At 48.1% G+C, this 27,859-nt stretch overlaps 1 protein-coding gene across 1 annotated transcript in view; it reads right to left on the reverse strand.

The window, feature by feature from the left end:
* LOC130017192 (probable tubulin polyglutamylase TTLL9) overlaps window positions 1-23,836 on the reverse strand; it is a 48,428-nt gene extending 24,592 nt beyond the window's left edge. The window contains exons 1-5 of the mRNA XM_056107896.1: window positions 23,814-23,836; window positions 18,655-18,698; window positions 15,407-15,499; window positions 12,595-12,706; window positions 11,241-11,426 (exon numbers count right to left, since the gene is read on the reverse strand). Coding sequence (XP_055963871.1) covers window positions 11,241-11,426; window positions 12,595-12,706; window positions 15,407-15,499; window positions 18,655-18,698; window positions 23,814-23,828 — 450 coding nt within the window. The 5' untranslated portion in view covers window positions 23,829-23,836. The remainder of the gene's footprint in view (window positions 1-11,240; window positions 11,427-12,594; window positions 12,707-15,406; window positions 15,500-18,654; window positions 18,699-23,813) is intronic.
* Window positions 23,837-27,859: the final 4,023 nt, after the last annotated feature.

Consider the following 27,859-nt stretch of genomic DNA (forward strand, 5'->3'; position numbering starts at 1 on the left):
AAGTTGCTTCCACACGACAGGTCTGTGTTCTAGCCCCGAGCCATGCCCCTGGCCGCTAGTGGATCCTCTGTCACTGTGAGTGAGAAGCACCTCTATATCCAGGGGAGGAAGAGGTTTTAGCCATTGGAAAAGAGGCCGCCAGAATGGGATCACACCCACTGGCCTCCAACGCCAGGACACGGATTGGTGTTTTTGTTCCTGTTTTGTTTTGGGTTTGGGGGCCATACCAGGCAGTGCTGGGGGAACACAAGCAGGGCTGGGGATTAAATGGGGTTCTGCTGCCTACAAGGCTTTGACCCCTGTGCTGTCTCTCCAGCCCTGCAGGACAGAGACTGACCAGGAGCAGCTCGGCTCCATGGGGCTCCCAGCCAATGGCTGAGGCATAAAGTCTGCGCCAGGGCCCCAGCTATAGGCACTCTGGCTTCAGGCCTGGCCAGCATGGCCTTTAGGCATGTCCAAGGGGGGGAGTCTAGCAGTTCTACCAGCCTTCCTCCCCTCTCCTCAGCCCCCAGCCCCTCAGCCCCTCAGTGTCTAGCCCCTCTTGTCAGTCGCTTTCTTCTGACCCTCTGTTCAGCCTCTCAGCCCCTCAACCCCTCTCCTCAGCCCCCCTCCTCACTCCTGGCTTCGCTGTCTGACAGCCTCACCCACTCCCTCCCATTATCTCTCACAGACAAAACTCTGGCAGGTTGAATCTTGCCTGGGCATCTGTTTCTCAGTGGACCCAGACTAACAGTTTGGTAACTGTTCTTCAATATGGTTGCTTTCCTTCAGAATCAAATTTTAATTATTTTTAGGCTTCTCAACACACTCTTCTGTGACTGGGCCCACATATTTCCCCAGATGCCCGAGGCCCCAGGCATGAAAACAGTTCAGAACCCCAGCCTTCTGGTTTAAGCGACTGTGGGTTGCGTGTGCTGTTAATTTGCTGCCCGAAGCAACCCAACTCCGAGATTTCCCTGAGAACATCTGAGGAGCGCTGACTGGAATAAACTCATGTGTTTTGAGACCCCCACCCCCACCCCGAAGCTGAACAATCCCACTGGTTGTCCGGGGCCCTCAACACTGAGGACACAAACGGACAGTCCAGCGTCTGCCTTCTTGCACCTGAGGGGAGTCAGCATGGTCCCCGTGATGCACATCCTGCTCCCTTTCCGTTGACCCAGACGCCCTGGGCTGGTGGGGGAGGAGAATGGCTGGGAGGGGAGAAGAGAGGACCAATGCCATTCCTACACCACATGGGACTCCTGGATGGGCTTGGTTCTTATATTCCCTGTGAGAGACAGCGGAGCCCAGAAATGAAGGGCTGGGGCTTCAGCCAGGGGGATATGAGGGGTCCCCCGAAGGGGGCATGGAAGGGACAACAAAGCTGCCTGTTCCTAAGTCCAAGTTGACCCCCACTTCCCCAGAACCCAAACTGAGAAGGTCAGAGAGAACAGGTAGATCTGTGTGGCCCAGCTTCCAAGTGAAACTCAGGGGCACGAAGTCTGCAGGGCGTAGAGACCCACCTCACAGGAAGAGCAGTTAGACTCCGGGGACAATCCACTTCTATTGAAAAACAAATTGGAGGGGCTGGAGTGATAGCACAGTGGGTAGGGCGTTTGCCTTGCATGCAGCCAACCCAGGTTCGATTCCCAGCATCCCATATGGTCCCCCAAGCACCGCCAGGAGTGATTCCTGAGTGCAGAGTCAGAAGTAAGCCCTGAGCATCGCTGTGTGTGACCCAAAAAGAAAAAAAAAAAGAAGAAAAACAAATTGGAAGGTGGGTGGTGAGATAGTATGGCAGATCGGGCACTTGCCTTGCATGTGGCCGACCCAGATTTGATCCCCAGGACCCCATATGGTCTCCTGAGCACCACCAGGAGTGACCCCTGAGCACAGAGTCAGGAGAAAGCCCTGAGCACTGCTGCATGTGGCCCCAAGTCCCTAAATCATTTAATCACTTAATCACTTAACTTCCCGTTACTCCTCGAGTTGCTCGAGCGGGCACCAGTAACGTCTCCATTTGTCCCTGTCGCGTGCTAGTGTAGCCCAATGGAATCTGTTCGCTCTGGGAACATGAAGAGCCTCAAACCGATCGTTCATGATCTTGACAAAGAAGTCTGACTATCTGGTAGGTGGGCGGCCACGCGGTCTTTTGACATCCCGTGGAATCCAGTCGGTAACACCTCTAGTCCAGCGGTCATCTTTAAATCTCATTACGTGACCAGCCCATCTGATTTTTGACACCTTGGCAAATGAGACAGCGTCCCTGATTCTTGATCATCGACGGATGTCAGAACTCCAGATTCGTTCTCTCATTTGAGTGAAACTTGATATTCCAAGCATAGCTCTTTCTATTCTTCTTTGGGAGACCTGAATAGCATTTTCATCCTGTTTGCGTAGGGCCCAGGTCTCTGAGGCATATGTTAATGCAGGAAGAACAGTGGAATCAAAGAGATGTGCCCGGAGCCGGAGGTTCTTCGTCCTCTTAGTTATTTCTTCGACGTTCTTGAAGCCATTCCAAGCCGCTCTCTTCCTCCTGCGCAGCTTGGGTGCCAGGTCATTTGTCATGTTGACTTCTCGACCTAGGTACACATAGCTGTTGCATTCAGAGATGGTCGTTCCATTGAGAGCTAATGGGGCATCAGGAACGAGGCTGTTTCTCATAAACATTGTCCTCGTAAGATTCAGCTGTAGTCCTACCTTTCCACACTCACGGTCAAAGTCGGCCAGCATTTGTGCCGCTTGGCTGATGTTTGGTGTTATTAAAACAATGTCATCAGCAAAGCAGAGGTGGTGTAGTTGCCGACCATCTATCTTCACTCCCATTCCTTCCCATTCCAGTCGTCGCATGATGTTCTCGAGGGTGGCACTGAAGAGTTTCGGTGAAATGCTATCACCCTGCCGAACCCCTCTCTTGACATCAACGATCACTTCTTTGTAGAATGGTGAGATCCTGGTAGTGAATCCGCAATACAGCTCACGGAGGATCTTGATGTATTGGGCTTGAATGCCCTGATTGGCTAGGGCTTCAATGACCGCTTCCGTCTCAACAGAATCAAAGTAACCAGTAACTACAACTGGTCTCATTCACCTGACCCTGAAGGTTTCACCGACATGGCAGCACTGAGAAGGATGAGAAAGGAGAGGCCGACAAAATCTCAAGGCCGAACTAGGCTGCCACAACGAAGGAAGACAAAAATGAACGTCTGTACTTTCAATGCACGTACGCTAGCATCAGATGCATCCATCGAGGACCTGATGGTACAAGCGTAAATGATCAAGTACGACATCATTGGTCTGATCGAGACAAGAAGGCACGAATCTCACCATGCCGTTTTCAACACTGGAGAAGAATTGTTCCTCGGAACATGCGATAAACGAGGTGTCGGAGTCGGTGTCCTTGTCAACACAAACTTGGCCATGAGCATTGATTCATTCGAATGCCTAACAACCCGAATCGGACATTTACATTTGAATAGATGTGGCTCACTGCCTGCAGTCTCTATCTTCATTGTCTACGCACCAACATCTCATTATGATGAAAGAGAAATCGAGAAGTTCTACATGGAGCTGGAGAAGTTCTATAAAGAAGACCACACCTTCTACAAGATCATTGTGGGTGATCTTAATGCCAAGATAGGACCGAGAAGATCAGCTGAAGAACTTCACATCAGGACCCATGGCCTAGAATGGAACGAACAGGGTGAGAGACTGTCTGAGTTCATCATGTGGACCAAGACCATCCATGGTAACTCACAGTTCCAGAAGGCAGAATCTAAACGTTGGACATGGGAGTCTCCTGGTGGACGATTCCACAACGAAATAGACCACGTCATATTCAATCGACGGTTTTGCCTGACTGATGTCGCTGTTGTCCCAAAATTTCGAACGGGATCGGACCACCGTCTCCTTCGTGCAAAATTCTACTTCACAGAGCAGGGAGAAAGGGCTGCAAAGTTCAAAAAGAGAACTCCCAGAACGACCACCAACTGGGAACTCTTTGGCACTATTGTGGCAACATGGGAAGATGCCATTGTTGACAACATTGACAAGGAATACAATCGACTGGTTCAGCACCTCCATGAATGTGCGAGGAATGCCAAGAGAGAGATAGCCACAAAAAAACGCCTGTCTTCGAAAACTCTTGAGCTAATTCGCCAGTGTGGTTTGGCGCATGCCTCAGGCAACCGCAAGCTAACGTCTGAGCTCGCAAAGCAGTGCAGAGATGCGATCAAGGAAGACCTCAAAGAGAGAAGAGCAGAAGTACTGGTAGATGCGGCAGAAGCCGGGAAAAGTATTCGTAAGGCCCGCCTGTCCTTCGCCAACTACAAGACCAAGATGACTGCCCTCCGACGTCCTGATGGATCCATCACATCCTCCAGAACGGCAATGGAGAAGATTATCCATGACTTCTACTCAAATCTCTTCGATAGCCATGTCCACTTGCCGACATACCAAATTCCACAGGATGGATATGTCCTTCCCAACGTTCTCCCTTCCGAAATCCAACACGCCATTTCGTCGGTAAAGAAACAAACAGCACCCGGCCCAGACAAGGTCAGACCTGAACACCTGAAGAACCTGCCGTCAGTACTCATCAATACACTGGCTCGGCTCTTCACTCGCTACCTGTCTGAATGCAAGGTTCCGTCCCAATGGAAAACCAGCAGGACCGTACTACTGTTCAAGAAGGGAGACATCCATGACATTGGCAACTATCGCCCGATCTGCCTATTGTCTGTCATCTACAAGTTGTTCACTCGAGTCATCCTAAATAGGATTGGCAGAACACTAGATGAAGGACAACCATGCGAGCAAGCCGGGTTCCGCAAAGGATTCAGCACCATCAACCATATCCACACGATAACCAAGCTCATTGAGGCTTCTCAGGAGTTCAAGATGCCGCTCTGTTTAACGTTCATTGATTTAAAGAAGCCCCTAAATAATAATAATAAAATAATTTGGGTGCCTTTCTCTTCCCTTCTTCTATCCCAAAGGAACCCAAGTGGCAGCTCCCAGAATGGCTTGACCTCTGTGCCACCTGTTCTCAGGCTATGGTGTCTAGGCCAGTTGCACCCGCAAAAGCTGGCATGACAGTCCACTTCATGGCCAGCCTGGCTGGGCCACGTGCCCATTGCCCAGTCAGAGAGACATCCGGTAGCATTGTAGAGGCATTTTGAGGGTATGACTCACATAGGTCTCCAGGACACCTCAGAGCAAGGGTAGACCCCTCCACCAGGTGGGGGGGGCGGGGAGGTGAGGAGCTTTACCCAAACAGTCAGGGCCTTAGAGAAAAACCTGAGGTTTCGGAAAGAGAAGCCGTTCTGCCCCAAGATGCTAACAGAGCACTCGTGCCTGAGTTTCTGGCCTGCTCATCTGCTCTGCAGAGCGCAGACTGTCAGCCCCCTGGTATCCTGTGCCTCAGTCACTATATACACACAAGATCCTCTGCTGTACCTGCAGTTAGCAGCATGGCACATATAAAAATTAGTATGGGGGGGTCAGAGAGATAGAACAGCAGTTAGGGCAGATACCTGGCACCCATATGGTCGCCAGAGCAGTGTCAGGAGTGTCCCAAAACAAAATTATATATATATAATATATAGTGTATATATATAGTATATTATATATATATTACATATATATATTCTGGGCTGGAGCGATAGCACAGCAGGTAGGCCAACCCAAGTTCGATTCCTTCCCCCTTTTTGGAGAGCCCGGCTACCAAGAGTATCTCGCCCGCATGGCAAAGCCTGGCAAGCTACCCCGTGACGTATTCGATATGCTAAACACAGTAACAACAAGTCTCACAATGGAGGCATTACTGGGCCCACTTGAGCAAATCGATGAACAACAGGAGGACAATGCAAAATAGATATACTCTATATAATATATATATATGTGTGTATATATATATTCTATTGATAAAACCAAAAAATCATCAAAAGTATAAAAAAAAAGTTAAAGAAATGGAAAACTCCCAGCCAGTAAGCAGGCCTGCTGACCCAGGCCTGGGGGCACTGGGAGGTGGAAACCGCAGTCTGAGGTGCTGTCTGCGGTGAGAAACGCATCTGCGCATTCCCACTCCTCCACGTGCAGCAAAGGACTTGCCCAGGAACCGGTCATAAACAGACTCTGAACCACATCTGCCCTGCCCAAGCAGGCTCTGCAATCACATCCAGGGCCCTGGGGGCACATGTACGCCTGGCAGCACTGACCTCGGGTTTCCAGGGGCAGGTGGAAGAGAAGACATGGGGGTCCCCAGGAAATAACAACAGAAAGAGATCAATTACTGATACCTAAATGCCCCGGCCTTCAGGGTTTCACAACTCAGGGCATCAGTTATTCCCCTACTGTGGGTGTGAGCTATGCCCTCCTATGAGCATCAGTTATCCCCTAATTTGGGCATGAGTTACTCCCAGTAACTAATAATAATAACGATGGCCCCCCTCCAGTCTGTTTCCTTCCTGTGGCCTCCCCCATCCCTGGCTGGTCCCCCTAGACTCAGACCATGGCTCCCCGATCATATGATGCTCACCGCTGTCCCCCTTGGAATATCCATACAGTCCCCAGCTGCTTTATGTGCCTTGCGTTAGTCATGGACAGGATGCCCAGCTCTCTGGCTTCTCACTCTGCAGGCTGGGAGGGCTTGTTACCTCCTCTTCCCTAGAAGGGGCTGGGAAACCTGCTCGGTGTCCTACAGCGCCAGGTGGGGAAACAACAGGCTGAGCCAGTCACATTAGAAGGGGCTTTCTCCACCCCCTACCTTCCACACAGTGGCGGGGATGCGTCAGCTGTGCAGAAGAGAGGGCGCAGCACGCACACAGAAGCACATGCTCGCGACTCACACAGGCACACGTGCACACACTCAGAAGGCACACAGAGCATACGCTCACACACACTCACACACGTACAGGCATGCAAGCACACTCACACAGGCACACACATACACTCACACAGGCACGCGTGCACACATTCACAAGCACACATACACACATGCAGGCATGCATGCATATACTCACTCACGCAGGCACACATGCACACTCACACACTACACAGGCACTCATGCACACACTCACACATGCACACATGCAGGCATGCATTCATATGCTTACATATTCATGCAGGCACATATGCATAGTCTCGCACACCCATGCAGGCACGCATGCACACACATGCACACATGCAGGCAGGCATGCACACATACACACACTCACACAGGCGCACATGCGTAGGCACGGGTGCACACACTTACACAAACACACTCACAGGCACGCATAAACAGTGCCCAGATTCTTCCTCTTAATTACAGCTGTCGTTGCGTCTGCTGCGAACAAAGGCTGTGGGCTGGGAAAGGAATCAACTTAATATGCGATTGCCTGTTCCCAATTAGCACAAATTACCATTTGTCTCGAGGATGAGGCTGGGAGCTGGAATCTACCCAGTGGGCTGCAGCCTCCCTCAGCCGGAACCCTCCTGCTCTGGCTTCACGGCCTCTCCTCTGCGCCTCCCCTGGAGGGACCACAAAGCTTCCTCCCAGCAGGCTGCACAGGGCGAGGGGCTGGGGAATCCTGGTGGGCTTCTCTGAGAGCAACCCTGGTTTCCCTCTGCGCCACAAGGGTTTTCCCCAAGTTCCCTTCTTGCGGCCCCACACTCTCCTCTGCCCCGGGCTCTGCTGGCCCATGGCTTTGCAGTCTCAGACCCACAGGAGCTCTGCTATCTCTGTTCCCTGCTCAGTTCTCACACCCAGAGGACAACCCCGAAAAACAAGGTCGTATTGCCTGCAGGTCCCTCTCCTCCTCCCTCCAACCTCTCTAGGCTGACTTCTTCCCTCATTACTTTTAAGTCAGAAAGCCAGTGAAGGTTAAAAAAAAAAAGGCACAGACATAAGGAAAGATGAAGTCACGTGATTTGCTGCTCCATGGATGGAGCTGGGGAGTATGGTGCTGGGTGAGAGGAGTCAGAGGGACAGACACAGAAAGATCTCACCCATAGGCGGGATATAAAGAACCATGGTAGGGGAATAACAAGTGCCCAGAGACAATAGAAATGAAGAGCAAGAGAACTGGTCCATAGTAGGAAGCTTGACACTGGGGCGAGGGGGGGAAATGGTCAGGAAAGGGACCACTCCAACAACGAGAGAAGGAAGTGCTCACTCTCACGAGGACTGGGTGCTGCAAGGAAGAAGAGTGATGTGCAGGAAACCCTGACAGTAACCCTGACTGTAAATCACAGTGCCTAAAAGGACAAAAAGAAAAAGAAAAAGCACCTGCCACAGAGGCAGGAGGAGGGCAGGAAGAAAGCTGCAGATGTTGGTGGGGGGACGTGGACATTGGGGAAGGGATGAGTGTTGCAACAGTGTAGCCTGAAACCCAGTCATGAACAACTTTGTAACTCACAATAATTACATTTTAAACTTTTAAGTAAAATTAACAATTCTTGTTCTGAAAAAAAATCTCCAAACAATACATATTTTATACTTATGATGGATTTTGTATGTATTTTTGACAACTGGAGCAATAGCACAGCGGGTAGGGCGTTTGCCTTGCATGCAGCCAACCTGGGTTCGATTCCCAGCATCTCATATGGTCCCCTGAGCACCACCAGGATTTGAGCCAGGAGTAACTCCTGTGCATTGCCAGGTATGACCCAAACCCCCCCAAAAAATTATACAAAATGATATATCAAATAAACCTAAAAGGCTTTATTTGTATCTATAATACTGCAAAGTCTTTAGTGCCTCATTGGCCATGGTCAGGAGGATGGTTCCATCCAACTCACTTTTGTGTAGGATCTCTCAGCAACTTGTGAAGGCCATGGATTTGGGGAAGGGGAACTCGAGTCTAGGAAATGATTGCGGAAGTGAAGACCAGAACCAGCTTATTTATTAACAACAGTATACATAGAGTCTGAAGTCAATGAAATGTTTTAATTTCTCTAAAAGAAATGGAACAAAACTCTAGGCTGATATTTATGTTTCATCCAGACCACAGTTCAACACTAACTCTTAGAATAACAACTACTACCATTTTTTGGGGTCACACCCCGGCAATGCACAGGGGTCTCTTCTGGCTTTGCACTCAGGAATTACTCCTGGCAGTGCTCAGGGGACCATACGGGATGCCGGGATTCAAACCCGGGTTGGCCACGTGCAAGGCAAACACCCTACCTGCTGTGCTATCGCTCCAGCCCCACTACGACCATGTTTGACTCCTTAAGTGTGCTTTGCCTGGGTTAACTCACCCAGTCCAACAGAACCATTATGTTAAAGAGATTACTCAGTAGCCTCCAAGGGCCCAGAGAAGCTAAGCAACCTGCCTGTAGTACACAGCTAGTGATGAGTGCAGCTGGTATTTAAACCTGGGGCGGGTTTTCTCAGAACCCGGTCTCTGCCCTCTCCAGAGAAGCCTGCGTGGTAGGGGCCGTGCTCCCACTGCCGACCCACCTGACACAACCTTCAGAACCTAAGGTCACCCTCAGCACAACTGTAACCATAGCATGAGTCCCTTTCGCTGGCTGGCGGCCAACTCCCCAGTACCTAGATTTAGGCCCAGCATGTGCCAAGTTCTTAGGAAGTTTCTGGGTGATGCTTGCATAAGGAGAGCTCCAGCTCCTTCTCTTTAAAATGGGGCTGGAGCAATAGTACAGTGGGTAGGGCATTTACCTTGCACATGACCAACCTGGATTCGAACCCAATATAGTCACCCAAACACCTCTAGGAGTAATTCCTGAGTGTACGGCCAGAAATAATCCCTGAGCATCACTTGGTATGGCCCCAAACCAAAAAACCAGGATGTCCCACAACCCGCCGCCATGTAAGCTCATCCATTGACCCAGCATTACATACTCATGATTAAGTCTCAAAAGAGATCAACCAGCCACGGAAATTTACAGATACACTGATCTCCTGGCTGCAAACTCTGGGGCGCCCTCAGGATGGGGGGCAGATTGGGATCACCCTGCCAAAGCCACGGCAGCCACACCCCCACGCCACAGCTGCCGCCATCCCAATAGCTGGGCTCACCCCGCACAACTGAGCTCTGCAGAGACAACAAACTGCCAGTGATTCCAGGCACATTGACCTCCAGGCTGAGAACTCTGGGGTCTTCTCAGAGTGGGGGTGACAGTCACCCCCCACCCCCATACTTCTGGAAGCTCCAGCAGCCACACCCACATCCCACAACTGCTGCTATAGAAACTCACGGCCCAGTGAAATATTCTGGAGTTTCTGGACACCTCCAAACTCTACAATACTGACACCCCTGTAGGAGCACACCATGGGAAGTAACAGACGCCAACTATGCTCAGTGAACAAAAGCACCAACACAGAAGGCTCAGCTAGCAACAAACGGCTCAGTAAACCCTCAGACAAGGACTTAATGACTCCGTGGGGGAGACGATAATTTTCACAAATTTTCTTTCACTGAAGTAATTTTTGATAATTCCATTCGCCATTTGGTTGTGGCAAGCAATAAATAATGAATTATTGTGTGCGTGCTAAGGGAGCGTGTTTTGGGGGTGGTTTGGGAAAGGAGGACAATGGTGGAGGAACGGTCACATTGGAGGTGGGATTGGTGTTGGATTATTGAATGCCTGTAACATTCAATATTCAATAACATTCAATTCATGAACAACTTTGCAAACCATGGGGTCTAAATAAAGGGGGAAAATGTTTTAAAGGAAAAAAATTTAAAATGGGCCTGGTGGAGGCTGGAGCGATAGCACAGCAGGTAGGGCATTCCCCTTGCACATGGCTGACCCGGGTTCGATTCCCAGCATCCCATATGGTCCCCTGAGCACCTCCAGGAACAATTCCTGATTGCAGAGCTAGGAGTAACTCCTTGCATCGCAGGTGTGACCCCAAAAGGAAAAAAAAAAGGGACTGGTAATCCCTCTCCTCCCAGGACTGAGGTGAGAACTGAGGGAACAAGCACAGCACGTTTCACACCTGGCTACTAATTGCTTCCGGGTCAAGAAGAGACAGGGTTGGAAGCTCCAGCGAGGCTCTGCCTCCTCCACCCGCCTGTCCCAGCATCTCCTGCTCTTTGGGGGCACCTACTGGGACCATGTGATGGAGATAGGAGGAGGTGGAGTCTGGAGTCTGCTCTTCAGGGGAAGCAGACAGGATGCCCATGGCTGCATCCTGTCCTGAAAGGTGCCCGGAATGCCCCCTCACCCACCCCAGCCCTGCTGCCTGGGGGGCTTCCTCTCCCTCCTGCCCCAATTCCATCTGCCTTCCCCCAGCACTGGGCACTCACGGGCTTCATGATCCAGGTGATTCCCGGGTTTTTGCGGAACTCCTCCACAAACAGGTGGTACTCACACGGCATCTCAAAGGTTTTGGGGAAGAAATCGCACTTGGCTGCCTCCACCTTTCCCGCCTCCCGCTCCAGCTGTTTCCGGAACCGCTTCAGGTTCTTCACCATGTAGTTCTTGCGGGTTAGCTGGGCACCGGGGTTAGAGGTGGGGGTTGTGGCAAGCCATTAGCACTTGTGGCCCCCAAAGCCTTTGTGCCCTCCCCTGCCAACACACACACACACACACACACACACACACACACACACACACACACACACCACTTCAGAGCTGGGGACATGACTGGAAGAGTTTGAGTGCAAGTTTTCATTTGAGCTCTGAGCTCAATCCCTGGCACTGCACGGCCCCCCAAACAACCACCCAAGTATTGGGAGTAACCTCCAAGCACCAAAAAATGGGGGGTGCGGTGGGAACAGGCAGCAATGTTGACTGAAAGGCTGCGACTAAATAATTATCCCCATTGACAAGTCTGGTGGGGCTTAGACATGTCACGATGCCCAAGCTATCCAGCGAGGGTGGCACGGCCAGGGTCTGACAGGCCTGCATGCTCATGCTTCTGTAAGCCGCAAAATCTCCTTCCTCTGGGGCTGGAGAGATAGCTTAAGAGGCAGAGCACATGCCTAGCATGTGTCAGGCCCTGAGTTCCACCCAGCGTCACACAACCATCCCTGGCCCCCACCCCGCCCCAGCCCCTCTGGTGTAGCTCTAAAGGCCAAGCATCACACAAGTGGCCCCAGACCCTCCCCCTCAGAACCACTGGCGGGGGGGGGGGGGAGAGAGAGAGAAAGAGAGAGAGAGAGAGAGAGAGAGAGAGAGAAGAAAAGCACCTGCCATAGAGGCAGGCAGTGGTAGGGAGTGATGGGAGGGAAGCTGGGGACACTGGTGCTGGGAAATGTACACTGGTGGAGGGATGGGTGTTGGAACACTGTGTGACTGCAACCTAATCATGAACAGCTTTGTAAGGGTTTATCTCACAGTGATTCAAAAAAAAAAAGTCTTAAAAATAAAATATCTGTCATCGCCGGCTCCTCTAGTCCTGTCTCCCTGGCCTGGTTCCAACCAGTCCCTTCCCATCATGAGACTCCAATCCCGCCACCCTGTCCTTCTCCAGTGCTGGACCTCCAACCAGCACTTTGATCTTAGCTCTTCTCCCAAGACGGCCGCCCCAATATCTTAGCTAACTCCCTCTCCCGAGTTATCAGTTCATCATTCATCTGGGGTGCGACAATAACCCCAAGGGCCCCCGGTTCCCTCTAGTCCGTGTCCCACCCGCCCCGAGTGCCACCTCCTGCTCACCTCGTAGTGGTTGCGGAAGTGGTTGATGCGCACGTGCTCCTCCATGTAGGTGTGGTCGAAGTTCTCCCGCAGCCAGCTGACGTCACACCAGTAGAAATCCCACTCCCCTTCGCTGTGGCAGGGAGGGGACAAAGGCTGTGACCTGAGGCCTTGGCACCCTGCCTCACCTGGGGCCCAGGGGTGCAGTGTTGAGTCCATGCAAGTCTCTGGGTCCAGGGGCCCCCGGGCTGTGTCTGTGGCCCACGGTCTACTTTGTTGGGGACTGTGCCCCTGACAACCCAGGCATCCTGTGGGCCACCGGCTCTGGGTGCATGGAGCACAGGGACCTCTTGGCACCTGTTGGCTGGACAGGGAGTGGCCCCACCTAGAACAGGGCATCCCCCTCTCCAGAGCAGGGCTCCCTGCATCCCTGATTCGTCACAACCAACCAAGCTCACCTGCACGTGTCACCTGGCCCCTCCAGCCTGGGTGACCAGGGAGTGGGATTGAGGGATATCTGGGCGCCTTCCCTTCCTTTCCCTGAGCCCCCAGAGAAGCCCCCAAATGACTAGGCTCATCTCTGCAGCCCTGAGATAAGGGCAGACTTGGTGACCACGGACAAAGCTACATCAGGATTCACTTCGGGGCTGCCTGACACTAAATGCTGACCCTATTCTTCACCACCGTGCCAGGGAGAGGAATGCGAATCCAGGAGAATCCACGAAATTCAGATTCCAAAGGTGGAGTGTAGACGGGGGGAGGGGGTGTTAAAACACATGTGACAGGGCCTGGGAATAGCTCGATGATGAGAGGACCTAGCTTGCAGGCTAGAGACTGGTTGTTCCCCTGAACACCCCCATAACCACCCCTCACTGTCCAGTGTGATTCCAGAAGCACAGAATATGATTCCAGTCTCTACAATGACAATATCAAAGGGGACGGAAGTGGGGGTGGAGGACTGTGGGATAGGAAATAAAACAGCTTCTCCAAGATTGCTTCTGATTGCTTTAAGGACAACATTACAGAGAGAACTGCAAGCCGCTCTATGACTCTATCAGGCTCCATCTCCTCCTCTCCACCCCCAAAGTAGTGCTGAGTCTGCATTTGGAGTGTGCCATTTCCAGAAGTTTCTTCATGGTTTTACTATTTGCCTGTATGTGGCCCCCGAGATTGCAAGTTTTTTTTTTTTACTTTTTAAGGGCCAAGACTTACTATTTATCACATGCCAGGCACTATTCCAAGTACCTGACGAATATTAACTCCTCAATCTCCAGAACGAGTGTTAGGTTCTATTATTGGGGGTGGGGAATGTCACAAGCGATGCTCAGTGGGTCCTGGGGGTCCTCCCAACAAGTTTTAGCCAACCAGCCTGGCAGTTCAAGTGAAGGAAAAAGACTATGGCACTGCTCAGGCCCTGGGGTGCTGGGAATTACCCAGGACTCCCCCCCCCCTCGTGGAACACACCCAGGTCTACCTTCAGGGAACCAGGAGGTGCTGGGGATTGAACAGCCACTTTGCAAGGCAAGAGCCTTAACTCCTAAACTATCTCTCCAGTCCCAGGTTCTGTATCATGCCCAACTCATAGAGGAGGAAACTGAGGCACAGAGAGGTGACACAATTGGCCCAAGTTCATAAAGCCAGTAAGTGCCTCAGCTGGATTTTAACTCAGGTCACTGGATTTCTTAACAATCAAATTTTTCCTTCCAAAGTGAGCGTAAAGAAATTAAAAAAGAAAAGAAAGAAAAACTCACCCTTTTGTTGTGAGGTTATGAATAATAGATGAATGGATGAATAATGCATTATTTGTTCACTCATTCAACACATATGTAAGTTGCTTTTGTGTCAGAGACAATGTGGGGTGCACGGCTGGGTGCAAGGAGACAGGTGGAGTATACAGCATGTGAAACAAGGAGACAGGCAGGTAACCCTAGATCTCCATGATGAGACACCGAGAAGGTGCCCCGAGCCCAGCAGGAGGCCGGGAGGCAGAGCTGCTGCGGGGCTGATGCTTCTGAGGAGACATTTCAGCTGAGCGCTCAGGGAAGCGGAGTGTGGCCAGGTCAGGAGCATTAGAGACAGCCGGGGGCAGAGAGGCCAGAGATGAGGCTTAACTGTGGGCAGGGCAGGAGACAATCAGGAAGAGCCTTTGGATTCCTCTCGAATTACGAAAGATCATTCCCTTGCATACAATTGCAGGATGATCATAGTCATATGACACTCGATATGACACAAAACTACCCAGCTTGGTCAGTAGGGATCTCAGTTCCTCCATCCCCAGGCCTCCATTCCTAAAGTGCTGGACTCTGCTCATCACTTTGGGGTCAGAGAGGCTGCTGCTACTCCAGGCATCGCATTGGCTTTCTCCGTGGAAAGCAAGGGAAAGGGTTGATCTGGCCACATTGGTTCCAAACTGTGTCTGAATAGGCCAATGGTCTGAATTGAAACTGCATTGATGTGTGGAGATGCCCAACCCCAGAGCCTAAATAAGGGGTCACAAGTCACAGAGCCTTGTTTGAGCTAAAGAACCTGTCCTGTGGGCTTTGTTGGAGGCTCCTTAAGCAACTCGGGCTCAGCTACAAGCAATGTGCTTCAAGGATTCCTAAACCATTTGCACCAAGCCAACTCTCAGGCTGGCCAGGAAACTCACATGGAATGAGGCTAAGGAGGCCAAAGGGATGAGTTGGTCCACCTCACAGGTCAGGACTATGCCCCTACCCAGATGCCACCCTGATCTGCAGAGCCCTTTGCTCATCGCCCCAACACTCCATTCCTCTGGATGCAGGGAAGGAAAAGAAAGGGAAGGTGGGAGGAAGCTGAGGGAGGGCTGGCTTACTCTTTTGCTTCCACCCAGCCTGGCCTGCGGCGAAGGACATCCATGAGAGTGTTCACTAGAGTGGCCTTGAACCGGATCAGTACTCTCTGGTCTCTGAAAGACAAGGCACAGGGACGCCTGCTCAGGACCCACCCAGGATGGTCCAGGAAGACCAAGAAAGGGGAAGGGGAAAATAGGAAAGTAAATGCCCCCCCCCAAAAAAAACCCCACCCAAACCCACAGAATTATCAACTTTCAACATTTAGAGTCATAGCATGTAACACTTCATATAATCCTGTTGAGAACGATAGACTCTGACTCACTGGGAAAGAAGAGCAAAATAACAAGCCATCATTTTATTCCACGCCCACGACGTGCCAGGAATGGTCTGGCTGCCTCACAGATGCCATAGCTCCTTCTTATAGTAAACGACGGCTGCTTGCACATTCCTTTTCTGACATTAGTCGGGGAAGGTAAAATAGGAATATTCTCCCCTATTCCTTCAACCATCACAACCGGAACCCCAGGACAATGACATGTAAAACAAATGCAACCAACAAGACCACGGAGGCTGGAGGAGGCCGGTTAGTAACTCAGGACTCACAGAACAGCGTGGCAGAACTCCCCTGCACGGTCCCTTTGCCTCATAGGTCCAGAGAAGGAGGCAAAGGAGCTGGCCAGACTTGTCAATGAGTAACAGGCCAAAAAAAGCCTGCTTCCAAGCAGGGCTCCTTAAGCGTTTATCACTCATCACACCTTTTTGTCCAAGAAATGCAACATGAGTTAATGCTGCCATAAAAACCTCAGGTTCATGATGCACTTGCAGTTGATGTTTCACTGATTTAGGGTCACTGTGTGTGCAGAAACCTTTTAGAGTTGCCAAGGTTGTTTCTACCCCTCCCCCCATGCAGTTATACATTCAGTTACCACATATAGGACTTTAGGCTGTTGGGGGCCAGAGGAATAATAGTACAGCAAGTAGGGCATTTGCTTTGCACACAGCCGATCTGGGTTCGATTCCCAGTATCCTATATAGTCCCTGAGCACCACCAGAAGTAATTCCTGAGTGTAGAGACAGGAGTAACCCCTGAGCATCGCCAGGTGTGACCAAAAAAAAAAAGTAGGCTGTAAAGGATCAGGAGAGAGGCAATCTAGCAAGACAAGAGATAGCATAACTGCTCAACTCTAGGCAAGCCCTATGGAACAAATCGGTGGGGCACCCCCACTTCTATCATTAGGGAAATGCAAATCGAATACAATGAGGTACTAGCTCACACCCATTAGAAGGGATGCTGTCCTAAAACCAGAAAATACAAAGTGTTGGCAAGGATATGGAAAAATGGGGGTTAGAGAGAAAGCACGGGTGGTGAGGCACTTCCCTTCCATGCAGACGACACCAGTTCAGTCCTACACAATCCCTGAGCACCTCCAGGAATAGCCTGTGTGCACTGCTAAGAATGGTTCCCAAACAAAACAGAAAACAAACAAAACAATTGAACCCTTTGGAACTGTTGGTGGGAATGTAAAATGGTGACATTTCCATGATAAAATAGGGTAAGAGCACCTCAAAATTTTAAACTGAGAATTAGAATATTATCCAGCAATTCCACTACTATGCATATACTCCAAGAATTAAAAGGACCTCAGAGGGGGCTGGAGCAATAGCACAGCAGGTAGGGCGTTTGCCTTGCACAAGGCCGACCTGGGTTCGATTCCCAGCATCCCATATGGTCCCCTGAGCACCACCAGGAGTGATTCCTGAGTGCAGAGCGAAGAGTAATCCCTGAGCATCGGTTGGGTGTGACCCAAAAAGCAAAAATAAATAAATAAAATAAAAGGACCTCAGAGACCTGAGAATATCCGTGTTCATAGAGGCATTAGTCCCAGTGGCCAAAATGTGGAAGCAATCCACTAACAAAATAACAAGCCATCATTTTATTCCAAGGAGGCAGATAAATAATAATAAGCAAAATGGGACATATATATACAATGAAATATTTACCAGCCTTAAAAATCACTGACAATTATGACATGGGTGAACCCTGAGGACTCTGCTCAGTGTAATAAACTGCTACAGAAGGACAACTATTGTGTGAGTCTCCTCATACTGAAAGCAGTCAAACAGCAGAGCTAGAACACAACATGATGGTTGGCAGAGGTGGTAGGAACGGAAGGTTCCTATTTAGAAGTTCACCAAACCCAGTATCCATAAGGAAAATGTGGGAACACCCACTCTGACACTGTGGAACCACACCATCAGCCCATCAGGTTACATGAAAAAAAAAAATCAGATACACGTTTTTAAAGCTATGATTAGTTGAATTTTCTGCTACTTGTAGCCAAACACATTTCCAATTGCCTGAAGAAATAAGAAAAACAACAACAACAAAAACCAAACAGGTGGGTGAGTCCTGGTAACTGAAGTGCTCTTTGTTCGCTGGGCTGGGAGTGGGTGTGTAAGCTCAGTGCAAGATCCAGAACGGAGCTGGACTGTTCTGCCTAAGAAAGTGAGAGATTTGAAAATGACAGGGTAGAGTCAGTACTGGGAGGAAAAGGGCAAAGATGGGCCCTGCATAAGAGAAGGATCAGAAACTGCAGCTCCCCTCCCCAGAGGTGGCACAGCCGTGGGGGGCAGGGAGACTCTAAAGGAAACAGAAATAATTAATGGAAGCAATATCTCAAGTATCTGCCATCATGGGTATAATACAAACTACATCCTCTAACACTTTGTATTTTGTAACCGTGTACTCTTTCATCGGAGCCTACATTCATCACTCCTGCCGTGTGCAAGGCAACTGTGTTTGAAATTCAAAGAGGTGCTGAGTTCCGCCTTCAGTTATTGATGCAGAGTGGAGCAGAGGCTCGGGAAGAGCTGACATTGGGAAAAAAATCCAAGTCATCATGTGGCCACGGAAGGAGGCAGAAACTAGGTAGAGTTCAACAAGCTCAGCCACTACTGATTCCAGGGTCTTGAACAAGTTATTGAACTTCACTTGAACCAGTTCCCTGATCTTCGATTTCCCCATCTGTAAAATGGACACAGTGGTGGTATCTACCTTCAAGGACTATGGTAAAGAGGAGTCAACAAGGTAACACAAAGTGACTAGCTCAGAAAATGGCACCTAAGAGTCCAATAACTGCTTAATATTCTTATTGCTGTTATTATCATCACTGGCAGAAAAGAAACAAGAAGCTGGGGTAGAAGAAAGGAAGAGACTTTTTTATTGTAAAAAAAAGTCTGTGTTTATTGGATAGGGTAAGATACTCACCGTTCTTTTCCCTTTGATGCTCCATGGCCCTTGCAAATTTGATTCTGTAATGAGAAAAGGAAAGTGATGTAAGTGATATTCCTTGTTTTGTATATTTGTTCTATCTCATCAGCTCAACCTACTGCCGATAAAACGTTCCAGCTATCAGATGCAGTACCATCCCTATCCTGAAGCACAGCTATGTAGCCCGGCCAAGCTCTCACTGATCACCATGTGCCCAAAAACCTGGTTTTTGAAATGAAGCTCCAAAGGGGCCAGGGAGACAGCTGTAAGGGGGTGTCTTGGATCCATGATGACCCGAGTTAATCCCAGGCATCATATGGCTCTCTTGAGCACCACCAGAAGTGGCCCCACTGGGGAAGTGGATATAAAATATAATAATTTTTTTAAATGTTGATTGGACGAGCCTCACGCATGAAGGAACCAGAAGAAGAACTCAGGTATGCAGGACCCGTGGCTGAGATCTCCAGGCCTGTTCAGATCGAGACTGGGCCCCCTCCACCCAGATCCCCTGTTTTCCACGTGTGCACGTGTGCAATCCTTGGCAGTCACACCCACAAACTGCCCCCAGCACCATGTTATCTCATCACGGGCCAAGATCCTGAGACTATAAAACAAAGCTCCTGGAAGAGAGTAATGCAGTTTCTCCCTCTCGAGAGCCCGGCAAGCTACAGAGAGTATCCCACCTGCACGGCAGAGCCTGGCAAGCTACAGTGACATATTCGATATGCCAAAAACAGTAACAATAACGGATCTCATTCCCTTAACCCAGAAAGAGCCCCTAGTATGCCATTGGGTTCCGCTAGCACAAAACAGGGACGAACGGAGACATTACTGGCACCCACTCAAGCAACTCGATGAACAACCGGACAATGATACAAGTGAATGTTGATCCCAGGGTCAGGGAGATAACTCCACAGGCTTGTGTGCATACTTTGGTATGGGAAGCCCAAGATTTATCTTCATTACTACACAGTCCCCTGTGCACCACCAGGAGTAGCTCCTAGGCAACATGGGGCATGGCCCCCAAACTCCCCCTCCAAAATTAGGGGTTCAGAACAATAACACTGGGGCTTAGAGTCTGCGGTGCAAGTGTACAATCAGAAGTTCAAGTCTTCAATGTTTTGCATGCGCCAAGCACAATCCTGGCAGCTGTACTGTCTACAACACTCAGTACCACAAGCAATTTTCAGTCACGTGTGCAAAAGCATCAAAAAATGGGTGTGCCCCCTCAAAAGCATCTTAACTAAAAGATGTGTGAGCACCAGAGCCAAGAAGTGCCAGCACTAGCGAGTCACCCCCGAAGCACCATAACAATAACTTGTCGGACATCAACTATGAGTGTGACAAACATTCAAGTATGTATGCATGCACCACAGCAAAAGGAGCAAAAGCTTCAGTGAGCACTGCAACCTGATTCGTGGCCCTGGTGAGCAGCTTGACTAAGGCTGTGTGAGAACAGTGATCACAGCCAGGCACGTGTGCAATCCTGGTCTTTGCAACATCAACCATAACAAAGAAAGGAAAGGAGGGGATGGAATTTACAAAGAATGAAGGGAGGAAGGAATAAAGGAAGGAAGGAAGGAAGGAAGGAAGGAAGGAAGGAAGGAAGGAAGGAAGGAAAGAAGGAAGGGAGGGAGGGAGGGAGGGGAAAGAGAGAGAGAGAAAGAAAGAAAGAAAGAAAGAAAGAAAGAAAGAAAGAAAGAAAGAAAGACCTTTCAACTATCCAAGGATAAGTCTCACTATGATCATTATGATCTAGACAGAATGATTTTCAGGGCTCCAAGTTTTGATGACTGATCTCAGGAAACTCTGCAGGAGAGATCTAGACTTTCTACTCTACATATTTTGAATGTATGATAACCCAGGCTGGAGCGATAGCACAGTGGTAGGGCGTTTGCCTTGCACGCAGCAAACATGGCCGACCCGAGTTTAATTCCTCTGCCCCTCTCGGAAAGCCTGGCAAGCTACCAAGAGTATCTCGCCCCCATGGCAAAGCCTGGCAAGCTACCCGTGACGTATTCGATATGCCAAACACAGTAACAACAAGTCTCAAAATGGAGATGTTACTGGGCCTGCTCGAGCAAATTGATGAACAACGGGAGGACAGTGACAGTGATAACCCAGGACTCAGAAGGGGTTGGGTCGAAGACTCCAAGCAGCTTCTACTTTCTCCACCCAAAATAAACCTTTCAAATTCTCAAAGGGTGTTATTTATTTCCTGCCATGTTCAAAACGATCTGGTCCCTAGACCTGGTAAAACTAATCCCTAAGGCATGTATTTGGAAAAATAAAGTTGGTCTTGTGCATATGACTTTGCAGCTTGGATAGACTCAGTTAACTGCATTTGTTTTCTATTATGGAACATCAAAAACTTAAAACAGTGGCAATATAGATTGTCCAAAGTCTGGGCCCAAGTTCATTGGCTGCTTTTCTCAGGGCTCAAAAAGCTATACTCAAGACTCAGTTTCTTACAGTGGTGGAGGGATGAGTTTTGGAACACTGTATGACTGAAACCTAATCATGAACAGCTTTGGAAGGGTCTATCTCATAGTGACTCACTTAAAAAAGTAAAAAAAAATTTAATTACAACTAGAATTAAAAAAAAAAAGACTTGGGTTACTGTTCTCATTCAGGGCTTAGGGTCCTCTTCCAAGATCATCTGGATTGTTAGCAGAATTCATTGGTAAGTGTGTAGAACTGAGATCTCTGTTTACTTGCCAGTCATCGGCAGAGGGCTGCTCTTGACCCCAGAGCCATTGCAGTTCCTGTCAATGGGGCTCCCTTAGGCAGGTCAGCATGGCTAAACATAGATGCTTACATTCTGCCAGACCAGCTGGGGCATGACTTGGAACTAAAGACAGGAAGAACTGGCAGCAAGAGTGATAGTACAGTGGGTAAAGACCTTGTCTTGCATGCAGCCAACCAGGGTTCGATCCCTGAGCCCACCAGGAGTAATCCCTGAACACAGAGACAAGAGTAACCCCTGAGCATTGCCAGGTGTGAAAAGGACTTCCAAGCTTCCCGCTTTTGAGTCAGTTACAATTGAGTTACCTGTATATTTTTGCCATGCTAATAACCATCCCATCAAATTCACAAACTCCACCTTGACTCCAGAGAAGGGAATTATGCAAGCTGTGTACACCAGCGACAAGAATCTTAGAGGCCCTCTCAGAGTTCTGTCAAAGAGCCAGTGGAAGGAGATAGAGGGTTTCAGTTCATTGAGTTCAGTTTCTCACAAAACTGTCAGAACAAAGCACCTCACAAAAGCAACTCTATAGCTCTAGTCAAGTGTTCTCCTGGTTTAAAAATTATATCTTTCATACTCTCATGCTTTCAATGTTATCACATTCTGTCAGAGTCTTTGACAAAGTTTTCTTTTCCTAGCTGAGCTGCATTATGTACTGTTAAAATTTAATTGACTGTGTACATAAGGGTTCATCTCTACTTTGTTCCCTTTTTGTCTATCCTCGTGTCACTACCAGACAGTCCTAATTACTAACTTTCTAGTAAACCTTAAAAATTAAGTAGCCTAATTCTTCCAAATTTGTTTTTGTTTGCTTTTCATAATTATTTTTGCAATTATGGGTCAATATAAATTATTTGTCAATATAAATTTCAGAATCAGCATGCTAATCTCTACACAATTGGAATTTTGACTGGGAATGTGTTGAATCTATAGATCATTTTAGGAATAGGTGACACAAAAGATATTGGATCTTTTTATTCATGAATATAGCTCCCTGCTCCATTAATTTGTCTTAATTTCTACCACAGTGTTTCCTATCTCTCAGTATGCTTTTAATTAAATTTGTTCATATTTGATCTTGCGTGATTGTACACAGTACTTTCAAATTTTCACTTTTTAATTATTTGATAATGATATCCCGGAAGATAGAATTCTTCCCTAGAGGATGTCCATGTCACATCTCCGAGAACCTCTAAATATATGAGTTATATGGCAAAGGGAAATTAGGTTAAGGATGAAATTAAGGTTGCTCATTAAGTGACTTTGAAATAGAGATAACCCTTGGGTCAGAACAATAGTACAGCTGGTAGGGAGCTTGCCTTGAACCTGGCAGACCCAGGTTAGATTCACATCATCCCAAATGGTGCCCTGTGCGCCACCAGGAGTGATCTTCCAGAGCTGAGCCAGGAGTAAGCCCTGAGCACAGCTGGGTGTGGCCCCCAAACAAACAAACAAAAATAATAATAATAATAATATAGAGATAACACTGGATTCGCCTGAGTACTGTCTGGTGAGGCCCCTAAACAACAATAACATTAGAGAGAATCCTGAATTTGCTGGATGGACCCAATCACTCATTTTTTCATTATGAGAAGGAATCAAAGAAACAGGGTTGCCATTCAGAAATGGTGGGAGAAGGAAGGCATCAAAAGCAGATGCGGGAGTAATGTCAAAGTCATAATGCAGCGGGTAGGGCGTTTGCCTTGCACGTGGCGGACCCAAGTTCGATCCCCCGGATCCCACATGTTTCCCCAAGCACTGCCAGGAGTAATTCCTGAGTGCAGAGCCAGGAGCAACACCTGAGCATCGCTGGGTGTCACTCAAAAAGAAAAAAAAAAGGCAGATTGGGGCCGGAGGAGCTGGATTCTCAACTTTCTTGGGGGTCTCCTTTCGCCGCCCCCCCCATTCTTAAAATGGAGAAAGGGTCGTCTGTGCATTCCTAGAGGGCAGGAGCTTGTCTGCTTCACCTGTTTCGCCCTAGGACAACTCGGCTCGGAAAAGGGTATTAATTCACTTTTTTTTTTTTTTTTGGATGGATGCGTTATGAAATAGTGAGGACGGGCAAACGGGTGGTGGAATAAGTAGATCTCTAAGAGCTTTTCCAGGGCAGGAATTGCAAGGTTCGGAGCTCCCCTCCGCCCCGGTTCACAGAAATGGCTAGGTAGAGCTTAGCCCCCCCCCCCCCCCCCCCCCCCCCCGGGTTTTCCTACATTTGCCGCCTGCCGGCTCTCTGCGGCTGTTCTGACCGCGTCGGGGAGGACTTTGGTGTTGGCCTGGAATTAATCATCAGCCGGGTCCGGAATCTCTCCGCGGCGGCAAGGCCTCCTGCCCAAGCTCTGACTCCTCCGGGACTTTCCAAATGCCCCGTCTGGGGCACGGGGAAAAGTCCCAGGTCGAGTGGCACGCCTACCTTCGGGCGCGACATGAAGCCTGTCCCCGGCACCAGACGCAAACCATCGCCGCGCCCGGCACACGCCAGTGCGTCCTGTTGCCATAGTGATAGAGTAGCGGCCGCCAGCCTTTCGCCGCTCTGATTGGACAAGCCACGGGCTCTTCCCGCGCGGTAAACACGCCGCGCCCAATCCGAGCCGCTGGCTTGCGCGCTGAGACCGCCCTCTATTCCCTCCCGCCTCCGCGACCACTTCCGGCGCAGCAACACCTCCAGACTTCAGGACTCTGGCTGAAAAATTGCCAGGGTTGGGGAAATGTAATAGTACTAAGATTTCTTAGTCCCTCAATAAGTGACCAGCTCAGTTGGTCAGCTGGTGAAACAGCCAGTCACTTTTGCTCTCTCCAACTCAGTAGTTCATAGGCACTAACTCTATGCGAGTTGCCCTCAACGGTGTCCTGACAGTCTGCTAGTGCCATTTCGCCCTGTCGCGTTCAAAAACATTCTCTGTCCTGAAGCCAAGGGATCTCTATAAAAACCCTGCTTACAATCTCAGGTGGCAATTTGCTGTTGCACCTGGATTGGCTCCCTGTCCTTGTCTCACTTCTCTCCTGCCCTCTGGGTCTATATATCAATCATAGCTGATTAGAAGCTATTTTTTTATTGCTGTTTTACAGCAACAAAAAAAATGTATAGGGGCTGAATAGACTACAGGGAGTGGGGATTTTGTCTTGCACATAATAGACCTGGGGAGTGATCTCTGAGTGCAGAGCCAGGAGTAAGCCCTGGGCACAGCTGGGTGTAGCTCAAAACCAAAATGTAGAAATACACGTATAAAATATATGGAGACATTTCATTAAACCAAAAAGTCTTATTTAACGTATTCTCTTTGGGGAGTGTGTGGCTACTCCCAACTGTGTCAGGCATTAATCCTGGATCTAGCCGGTGGTGATGGGGCAGGGTCCCCATGCAAAGCAAGCACCTGAACTTCTGGACTTTCTCTCCAGTCTATTAACTATACTCTTATGTCAGGTCCTTTTCTTGACTCTGCATACAACAATGAACAAAATCAACAAAGTGTTTTGGGAGTTTATATTGTCAAGATTAGAAAATTACTGAAGACATTAAAGAGACATGAATAAATGAAGGAATATACTATGTATGTTTGTGGATGAGAAGACAGTATGACAATATGTATTTTTCCAAGTTCAATCAGGATTTTTGGGAGACCTTGCCACACCAAAGGAATTAAGTGAATGTGGGGCATCAGGAAGATATTTCTCTGTCATTTCATTTCCACTATGATGCAAGGAAAGGAAACTATCAATGGAATGCAACGGAGATCTTATAAATAGCCATGGGTGTTTTATGGGTATATGTGTAGGGGGGTGTTTTAATTTGGTATACAATAGAGAAGGCATCATAAATTAGTGTGGAAAGGATGGAAAACTCTGGTCTGGAGAGAATGCAGGGATAAAGATGCTTGTATTCCACTAGCCTGATTTAAATCTCTGACACAGGATATGATCCCCTGAGCTCTACGTGGGATAACTCCTTTGCACAGACCCAGTAATAGTACCTGAGCACTGGGGGCCCAACAGCCCCCACTCAAAGATTGAGGACTCAGTAAATGGTACAGAGAAATTGTCTTCCAGAGAGCAAAGAATATGTGTCTAATTCAAGTGAACGGAAGGGTAAATATGACAAATATTTCAAGCTATTAGAAATGTATAGGGACTGAAGTTATAGTACAGCAGGTTGGATGCTTTTCTTCTTTTTTTTTCCTTAAATTTGTATTAGTGAAACACCATGAGGTACAGTTGTAGACTTACAAATTTTTGTGCTTGTGTTTCAGTTATACAATGATTGAGTGCCCATCCCTCCACCAGTGCCCATTCTCCATCACCACCAGTCCCAGTATCCCTCCCACCCCCCATGCCCCCCATCCCACCCTACCTCTGTGGCAGGGCATTCCCTTTTGTTATCTCTCTCCTTTTGACTGCTGTGGTTTGCAAAAGAGACATTGAGTGGCAATCTTGTTTGGTCTATAGTCTACTCTCATCATGCATTTCCCATCCTGAGAGGAACCTCCCAACACCCTTTATTTGGTGCTCCCTTGTCTACCTGAGCTGCCTTTTCCTCTAGCGTGTGCAGCTGTCCTCAAAGCCATGGAGTAATCCTCCTTGCACTTATCTCTGCTATTCTTGGGTGTTAGTCTCCTATTTTGTTACTTTATGTTCCCCAGATGAATGCAATTGGATGCTTTTCTTGCATACAGACAACCCAGGTTCAATCTCTGGTACCCCATACGGTCCCCTGGGCCCTGCCAGGAGGAGTGATCCCTCACCGGAGAATCAGGAGTCATCCCTAATCGCCATCGAGTGCAGCCCCAAAATAAAAATAGAAACATGTATATGTGCACTTATAGTCTCAGTTGGATGAATTTATTAGAAAAACAAAAATAAAGCACAACTCACAAAAGAAAAATGAAACTTTTCTTGTGTAACATAAAATTCAAACTGCCATTTAACAAAAGATACTGTAAATTTATTATTTTTTCACTAAGACATAGTGATTTACGAAGTTATTCATAGTTTATCTTCCAGGACCCATCCCACCACCACCACCAGTACCAACTTCCCTCCATCAGTGTCCCCAGGTTCTTCCCCACCCATAGAGATACTGTAACTTTACTATAAATTTAAAGACAAGTTACAGACAAGGATCTGCATCATTTATTTAAAAAAAAAAAAAACTATTCCTCAAAAAAAAATTCCTATAAACCACTGGGAAGAAAAGTCTTTTTTTTTTTTTTTGCTTTTTAGGGTCACACCCGGCGATGCACAGGGCTCACTCCTGGCTCATGCACTCAGGAATTACTCCTGGTGGTGCTCAGGGGACCATGGGAATCGAATCCGGGTCGGTCGTGTGCAAGGCAAATGGCCTACCCACTGTACTTGCACTCCAGCACCCAGGGGAGAAAAGTCTTATAAAAGAAAAAGTGGACAAAAGATGGACAAAGGAAAGGAGAAGTCCAAATAGCCAATAAGCAAGTTAAGAGATACAAATCAGGGCTGGAGAGACAGCTCAGCGGGTGAGAGCACATACTTTGCATCTAAGTAAGTAGTGTTTGATCCCTAGTATTGTCCCCTGACTACCACCAACAGTGACCCAGAGCAATGAGCAAGGAGTAGCTCCTGAACATCACCAACCTTGATCCAAAAGAGAGAGAGAAATTAAAGCAAGTACAAGATATGCTTTGAATTACACCAGTTGGACAAAAAATAGAAACTACATCAATGCCAAGTATTTGGAGGTTGGGCAATGGAAACCTTTATAGGCTCTGGAAAACTCACACTCTGGAAGGCAATTTGATAATATCCCAAAGCTGAGAATACACAGAGCACACAACCCATCAATTTCGCTATTGGACATATATTTTGCTGTAGCTCCAAATATAGCTGCACAACCAACAACTTTTTATTTTGCAGCTAGTGTGCAAAGTTACAACCTTTCCTAGGAAATCTTTCACAAGTGTGAAATATGTATGCCATATGTATAAGGGTATTCTTTGCAACATTTTCCATTATAGAGAATATCAGAAACAATTTAAATGTAACTTATAGGAAGAGAGATGAATAAAGTGGGATAAGTGATAAGAAAATACTATACAGTGGTAAAAATAAATGCTTAAAGGCTGGGGGTGTGGCTCCACAGTAAACCATGTGTGAAGCCCTGGATTTGATCCTCGGCACTGCAAAAATATATATGCATAAACATAGCATATATACATACATATATAATAAATTAATATTCAGATTTTTATCAATATGGAAATATCCTCCAAACTTTTTAAATGCATGAAAGAAAGCTGTAAAAAGCTAAGTACTTTTTAAAGATTACAGTCTGTGTTAGGTATAAGCTGTAAAAAGCTAAGTACTTTTTAAAGATTACATTCTGTGTTAGATATAAACACATACTCAAAAGTAATTCAATATACATATGGGTATGGCAATATTAGTATCTGTTTAAAAACACAGATAAATACCAAATTCATGCTACTGGTT

The sequence above is a fragment of the Sorex fumeus genome, unplaced genomic scaffold (assembly GCF_029834395.1).
Source record: "Sorex fumeus unplaced genomic scaffold, SorFum_2.1 ptg000178l, whole genome shotgun sequence".
Classification (NCBI taxonomy): domain Eukaryota; kingdom Metazoa; phylum Chordata; class Mammalia; order Eulipotyphla; family Soricidae; genus Sorex; species Sorex fumeus.